This window comes from Eschrichtius robustus, chromosome 20 (genome assembly GCF_028021215.1).
Source record: "Eschrichtius robustus isolate mEscRob2 chromosome 20, mEscRob2.pri, whole genome shotgun sequence".
NCBI classification, from domain to species: Eukaryota; Metazoa; Chordata; class Mammalia; order Artiodactyla; family Eschrichtiidae; genus Eschrichtius; species Eschrichtius robustus.
In genome coordinates, this window is record NC_090843.1 from 48,763,361 (window position 1) to 48,771,485 (window position 8,125).

Sequence of the window (8,125 nt, forward strand, 5' to 3'; positions counted from 1 at the left end):
GTTACAGCCAGAATTAGATTTCTTAGAGTCTTACGTAGTAGAAATTAGTATGGTCTCGGCTGAAAAGATAGGAGCAAACATTGATGTAAAACATCTAAACTACTTATGTCCTAAACTAATCTATAAAACTCCAGCATGTGTCTGATTTAACTGCCATGCCTATCTCACAGGCTGCTGTGAAATTATGGTAAGAACATATAAACAAAAGCACTTAGTCAATTAAAGATTATTACTAATAGTTTCTTAACTAATCTCCTTCCAGCTTCCACTCCATTTCTCTGCTCTTCTCTATAGTACAACTCCTTGAAATAGCACCTCTACTTTCCCCTCTCAGTTTCTCTTGCAAGCATTCCTATCAGCCTTTCATCCTCTTCATTCTAGGAAATCACTCTTGGCAAGTAACCAATGACCTCTACTTTGATTAATCCAATCTTAGTCCTGTGCTTAACTAACCTACCACCAGCATTTGACTTAAATAAATAACTCACTCCTTGAAACACTTCATTTGGCTTCCACGGCACTACTCTCTTGGTTTTCCTACCTTTTCAATCTTCTTGATTGGTTTCTTTTAATCTTCTGACCTCTAAATGCTGGGAGTGGCCCAAGGTGGTGTCCTTGGCACCACTTTTCTATCTATATTCTACTCCCTAAGGACACATAATATCATGGCTTAAAATAGCCATCCTTATACTGTACCCCCCAAATTTCTATCACCAGCTCCAACCTCTCTGAACTGCAGACCTGTAGATTCAACTGCTTATATGACATCTTCATCTGGATATTCAACAGACCTTCTCAAAATCTCAAAACTAACATACCCACACTCAAAATCAACATAAGATGATCCTGATAGCCTCATCCCTAAGCCTATCTTTCCTGCAGCTTTCCACATTTCAGTACAGTCGTCCCTTGGTACCAAGGCATGATTGGTTCCAGGACCACTCCCCCCAATACCAAGGATGCTCAAGTCCCTTATATAAAATGGCGTAGTACAGTTAGCCCTCTGTAGCCACGGATTCTGCACACGTGGATTCAACTTACCTAATTTCAATCGCGGTGTAATACGCAGATGTGGATACCAAGGGCCAAATGAATACAGTAACTCAATTTTCACACTGCTCAGGCCAAAAACTTTCAGATTATCCTCCACTCCTCACTTTCTCATACTCCACATCTAATTCATCAGCAAATTCTCTGTCACCATCACCTCTTGCCTGGTCTCCTAAGTGGTCTTACTGCACTCTACAGTCTACTCTCAACCCTGCAGCCAAAATGACTCTTTAAGAAGTGTGCCAAAGCATGTTACATCTCAATTAAAACCTCCCATTTCATTCAGTATTAAAGAAAATGGCCTACAATAGCCTGCAAGCCCTCCTATGTAAAGTAGCACATTGCTGCCCTTGCCCTCAATAGAGGAGGATGCTCCTGACGTGAAGGTCTTTCATTTGCTGTTCCCTGGAATCTCTCCCTCACCTCCTTTCAGATCTCTGTTCAGATGTCAGTTTCTCATTCAGGCCTGTACTACCTTGTGGCCCTCCCCTACCTAGTTTTAACCCTTACCCAGTTTTAGTTTTCTGTCACATATCAGCATAAAATTAAATATTTATAGGTTGTTCTCCTCCACAATGTAAATCTAAACTCCACAATGATAACTTTGATTTATTCACTGCTGTATATTCAGTGCCTAAAACATTGTACAGTACTGTCTCACAGAAACTTTGTGATAAATGGCAATGTTCTGCATCTGTACTATCCAATACAACAGTCATCCACCAGTCACTTGTGGCTGAGCACTGGAAATGTGACTATAATGTGACTGAGGAATTGAAGTTTTAATTTTTAAATTTCTGTTTAAATAGCCACAAGTAACTAGTGACTAACACAGTGGAAAACTGTGGGTCTCATATTTTTAAATGGATACAGAATTGTTATTATAGCGACATAATTGGAGTGAAACAGATCTTTATAAACTTATTTTTAAACTTGGGGAAGCAATATCTTGTTTTAATTTACCTCCCTGCCTCCTACCAACAGTAGTTTCCAATGAATGGGGATTTGCTCATCTCACATCTCTCTAGGGTCCAATTAGGCAAAACTTCAGGCAGCTCTAGGACTGGCAAAAGTAGAAGAAATAATGTTGAATAAAAAAGGTACTTATTAGGGCTTCCCTGGTGGCGCAGTGGTTGAGAATCTGCCTGCCAATGCAGGGGACACGGGTTCGAGCCCTGGTTTGGGAAGATCTCACATGCCGTGGAGCAAATGGGCCCGTGAGCCACAATTACTGAGCCTGCGCGTCTCAAGCCTGTGCTCCGCAACAAGAGAGGCCGCGATAGTGAGAGGCCCGCGCACCGCAATGAAGAGTGGCCCCCGCTTGCCGCAACCAGAGAAAGCCCTCGCACAGAAACGAAGACCCAACACAGCCATAAATAAATAAATTTTTTTTTTTAAAAAAGGTACTTATTAGATCTTCAAAAATATAAATTACAAAGCCCTCCCCACCTAGTAGTGAAAGAACTCAAGAAACCTAGAAATTATTAAATGAAACACCATGCCACCATTCCAAAAGAGGTCCATGGAATAAATGGTAGCCTAGCCCCAGGCAACAGATTATAACAAATCCTTCAAGGACAGTAAGTAATGGCGGTTAATTCTGTACTAATTCTTATGGGATTGGATTTGGTCAGACTGCCCACAAAATTTAAATCACTGATCCTTGTTCTCTTAGCCAAGTACTGAGGAAATACTTCGTGATCTCAACCTAATTGTCACCCATCTAAATCTAGGATAAAAGGTATTGTCAATAATTTAAAGGTAAATACTAGCATAAACTCTTTAAACATGAAAAATCAATTGTTTATCTTCTCAATGGCTAAAAAAACAGGGTTTTTTTCTATTTTAAAGCTGACTGGTCATCTTATCTAATCTTTTGCAATAAACAAAAAAAAACCTCTGCAGCTATCTAAGAGAAATTCAAGATTTTTTCCCCATGTTGTTTCCAAACTACAAGAGAGCAAAAATTAAATACAGAAGAAACTCCTTACCTGCATGCAATGAATAGCTAAGCCAGGTCCTGTATACAATTTCTTATGACATATATGACATTTAAAATGCTTGGCTTTTTGGTGCTGTATAAGGATCTTCTCATCATCAAAATCTCTATTACAATACCTGATCACTATTGTTAAGGTACAAAAATAGCACAATAATGACACTGCCTATAAAAAATAAATCTGTAATGAAAGAGAACAGCAGTAACGTTAAAAACAGGCAACAGCTAAAACCAAGAGTACTTTATATAAACTCTACTTTTGATATTTATTATATAACTAAGGATTAACCTGCCACATAATTTTGGAATTTTCAATGTCCTCGAAGATCACCATATCTCTTCACCACCCCTAAATAAACACATCTCAGTAGGCAATATGGTTTTGTCAAATTCCCGCGTTTCACACAGATTTATATGAAATTAACTTTTCTTTTGCTCAATGTCTCAACATTTACAAATACGCACTGTGAACTGGAAGGGTTCAAAATGTTTAAAAAAAAAAACAACCCAAAGTTAATGTGGACAGAACTTCAAAAATTAGAAGATGAAAATAATCGAAATACCAAGAATTTACCTAACATTTAAAATTTAATGTTTACATTATTTAGAATCTGAAAATAAGTTCATTGCGACAATTTCCTGTGAACAATCCACAAAGTTGCTTGCAATTCCGTACGAATTTGTAGCCCAAGAATGTATTTAAATTCACAGATAAGTTCTGTCAATAATACTGAGAATTCTTCTCTCCCTTTTCAGATTTTCCTAAAAGCACTTTACAAAATCCGTAACCGTTTTTCAACTATTATATAAATAAATGAAGCGTTTCTAGGTACCAGACAGTAAATAAAATCAATTGAAACGTAAAGTTTACTAACGTTTCCGGGGGAAAGAAAAAAAAACCGACGCCACGTTTCATTAGTAAGAGGCACTTTCTCACTCCAATAAAACCAGGTAAAAAGATAACAAGAAACCCCACCCTGTAAGAGAACGCTTCTCCAAGATTAAGGCGTCAGTGGGTGGGAGGCGGAAGCTAGATCTTCCCCCCAACCCCCGCAAAAAAAAAAAAAAAAAAAAAAAAAGGGGGGGTGGGGGGGCGTCGAAATCAGGGTTGACTAACATAAGCCTTTACTAAACCACCGATTCTACAAAAAAAAAAAAAAAAAAAGAAAAAGAAAAAAGTGGGTGACCGACTCCGGAAGCTCCCCCCTGATCCGCCACAGAGTCAATCAGCGTACTATACTGGAAGCAAGTCCCTTTGTTGAACCGTCACCAAAACGACGGAGTGTGGCAGAAGAGTCCTCAGGGGACTCTGTCCTTGGTGAAGGGGGTCCAAGCCGCCTCCCCGTGGGTCAACGCTCGCACCAAACCAAGACCCTCCTGAGTCACGGAGTCCCACGACCCACAATGCCAGAGCTTCTCGCCCCAGGGACCCCATTTTCCGAGAAGCATTCCCAAGTCCGAGTCCAGCCACCAAACCACCGACCCCGAGGCCTAGATCCCACTCTCCGCCATAGGCCAAAGCCAGGCCTCCCCGTCCCAGTCACCACCAACCGGCGCCCCCGCTCGGCCTCGACTTCAAACCGACAAAGGATACCAGCACCACGGCTTCAGCTGCTTCTTCTTCTTGCGACCCATAACTGCGCTCTACCGACAAAAAAAAGGGAGGAGAAAACAAGCAGGAAAAACTAGCCGAAGAGTCGCTCACTCTCCCGACCCTACCGCCACCACCGCGTCCCACAGGAAACAGCCACAAAATGGCCGACGCCCTCGCTCGCTGCTCTGCCTCCCGTCAGGCACTGCGGCCGGGGGCGGTGCCAGGCAGGGGAGGGTCACATGACGAGGCCTCGCCCTGAGTGGGCGGACACTCGCGCCAGCGGAGGGCCGGCTGCCATCTTGTCCGTGCGTGTGGTCCGGGCTCTCCCGTGCGTGCGAATTACTCCGGGTTTATTTTGTTTGTAAAAGAGCCGGTGACACGTAGGTGCGCCGAGACAGCGCGAATTGGAGAAAAAAAAAAACCTCAATAGGTTACCAGAGTAATTCAAGGTAAACTACAAATAAAGGATAATTGAGACAGCGCCCAATTTTTCATTTTGTTTCATTTCTCGGATTACTCCTTTCTGTAATAAGTGTTGGACGTTTGCCTACTAAGTCGAAGAAGTCGCAGTCTTTGCCTTGTAATTCACAGATCGGTGACGGATGCGTAAACGACGCAGCGTGGCCACCGCGGTGACGGAAATTCGAGGTGCTGCGGAACCTCAGAGGAGGGGAACCTCAGAGGAGGGGAACCGTTTACAGGGCCTTGGCGGTCATTGGGGTATCGAGGAAGGCTTCCTGCAGGGTCAATGGGAGCAAACGAGGTGGAGGAGAGGGTATCTCACTAAGGGCGCAAAAAGTGCACGTCTTTGAGCCTGAGCACCTGAAAAAACACTAGACATAGTAGGGTTGGAGCTCGTAGTGAAGGGGCTGATGGCAAGAGATAATCCTAGGGAGGCTGGCAAAGGCGACTTCCGGAGATTCTCCCGCAGTCTGAGGAGCTGGATTTTATGCTGAAGTCTCTGGGAAGCAACAGAAGAGTTTTAAGAGGGCAGGTAGAGAAAAACGCAAATAAGAGTATAGCTGGTTAAGAGTCCAGTGCTTGGGTTCATTTTCCACCAGTGCCACTGCCTATTTGCATGGCTTTGGGCAAGCCACTTAAACTTCCTCTGTCTGCACTTAGAGTTTGGCGTAGAGAAATAACCAGTAATGTAACTTAGATGTTACTATTAAAAGGAAAAAGTAATAGTAGATATCCATGGAGCACTTATCGTGGGCCAGACAAGGACCCCACAAGCTGCACGGCGGAGCAGCCAAAAAAAGGGGGGGGGGGAGCGGGGAGTTGAAGTAATTGACACAAAGTCACAGAGGTAGTAAGTATGAAGCTGAATTAGATTTGCGTTTTAGAAAAAATCGTTTTGCCTACAGTGAGAACAGTGGATTGGTGGAGGCTGAAAGGCAAGTCATAGAGAATGTGACAGTAGTCTGGATAAGAGATGAAATTGGTCTGAAGTAGGGAGTGATTATAGAAAAGCATTTATTCATTCTTCCTAAAATAAAAAATAAGATAATTTTAGATGGTGCCCAGTGCTCTACCAAAAACAAAAATGAAGAAAGAAGGTGATGGAACAATATAAGGATGTCCACTCTTGCCACTCTTATTCAACATTGTACTGCAGGTCCAGCCAGGGTGATTAGGCAAGAAAAAGAAGTAAAAGGAATCCAGATTGGAATGGAACAAGTAAAACCATTTCTATTCAGAGATGGCATGAGTGTGTGAATAAAAGAAAAAGCCCGCAAAGAAAAAGTAATGTGTTGAAATCCTACCCCCCAGTACCTCATAATGTGACCTTATTTGGAAATAGAGTCTTTACAGAGGTAATAATGCTAAGGTGAGGTCATTGGGGTGGACACTGATGACTGGTGTCCTTACAAAAAGAGGAAATTTGGTTGCAGAGATAGGTATAGAAGAAAACAATATAAAAAGATATAGGAAGGAGACCACTATAAATCAAGGAGAAAAACCTGGAACAGACTTTTCCCCATAGCCCTCAGAAGGAACCAACCCTGTTTTCACCTTGACTTTGGACTTCTAACCTCTAGAACTGTGGGACAATAAATTTTGTTGTTTAGGGTGCAGTGGTTAGGACTCAGCACTTTCACTGCTGGGACCCTAAGGTTCAGTCCTGCAAGCCACACAGCCAAAAAAAAAATTTTTTTGCGTGTGTGTTTAAACCACTCAGTCTGTGGTACTTTGTTAATGGGAACCCTGGAAAACTAATACACTTGGTTATAGAAAATTCTAAGGAATACATTTTTTAAAAATCTAGAGCTAATAAGCGTTCAACAAAGTTCACAGTACAAGATCAATATACAAAAATCAATTGTACTTCTATACACTAGCAACAAGCAACCTGAAAATAAAATTAAGAAAACAATTCTGTTTACAATAGCATCAAAAAGCATAAAAATTAGGAATAAATTTAACAAAAGTTCTGAACTATACTCTGGAAAACCAAAATATTGTAAGAAATTAAAGATCTAAAGAAGTGAAAACAAACAAAACAAAACAACCCTGAGATTAATTGTCCAATAATTTTAGGTCAACAAGTCATCCTCAATTCAATTTTGCAGTATTAAGAGTTCTAGAGGGACTTCTCTGGTGGAGCAGTAGTTAAGAATCCGCCTGCCAATGCAGGGGACACGGGTTCGAGCCCTGGTCCGGGAAGATCCCACATGCCGCGGAGCAACCAAGCCTGTGCGCCACAACTACTGAAGCTCATGTGCCGAGAACCTGCGCTCCGCAACAAGAGAAGACAGTGCAATGAGAAGCCCGCGCACCACTCGCCGCAACTAGAGAAAGCCTGTGGGCAGCAATGAAGACCCGGGGCAGCCAAAGATAAATTAAAAAAAAAAAAAAAAAAAAGTTCTAGAGCCAGAGTGGGTTTGAATGCCACTCTGCCACTTATTAGCTATTTTACCATGGACAAGTTAAGTGATACTGGCCTTGGTTTACTCATCTGTCAAATGGGATAATAATATTTACCTCACGGAGTTGTGAGAATTAAATGAGTAAGTATTTGTAAAGCACTTAGAAGGGTCCTCACACACAGAAACTGCTCAGTACATGTTAGATATTATTTTTCTATATAAAGTTAACATGAGATGTAGGTGTACTTTAATATCTTTGATACGGTGATAGGGTGAAACGTGCAAGAAAAACATGCTTAGGCGTTACAAAATCTTAGAACTAATTCAGCAAACAGTTCTTGAGCACCGTAGGCCATGGGCTAGGACAGAGGATATAGCAGTGAACAAGCTGACATTCTAGTGGGAGAGACATAGTAAACAAATACATAACGTGGGGGTAAGTGCGATGAAGAAGAAGTAAATATAAGGGGACAGGACAGAGACTGATGGGACAGCAGGAGAGGTGCGTGTGGGATGTGTTTTGCATAGGGCAGTCAAGAAGTTCTCTCTGAGGAAGTGACGTTTCTGCAGAGACCTGAATGATGTGAGAGAAGAAGAGATAAAAATCAGGGG

The 8,125-nt window shown here is 41.9% G+C and overlaps 1 protein-coding gene across 12 annotated transcripts in view; it reads right to left on the minus strand.

Annotated features, from left to right (window-relative positions):
• ZNF207 (zinc finger protein 207) overlaps positions 1-4,829 on the minus strand; it is a 28,767-nt gene extending 23,938 nt beyond the window's left edge. For all 12 annotated transcript variants that reach the window (XR_011072023.1, XR_011072022.1, XR_011072021.1 and 9 more), the window contains exons 1-2: positions 4,644-4,829; positions 3,042-3,168 (exon numbers count right to left, since the gene is read on the minus strand). Coding sequence is in view for 7 of the 12 variants with exons in the window: in XM_068531673.1 (XP_068387774.1) it covers positions 3,042-3,168; positions 4,644-4,684 (168 nt within the window). In the remaining 5 variants the exon portion in view is untranslated. The remainder of the gene's footprint in view (positions 1-3,041; positions 3,169-4,643) is intronic.
• Between the last annotated feature and the right edge of the window lie 3,296 nt (positions 4,830-8,125).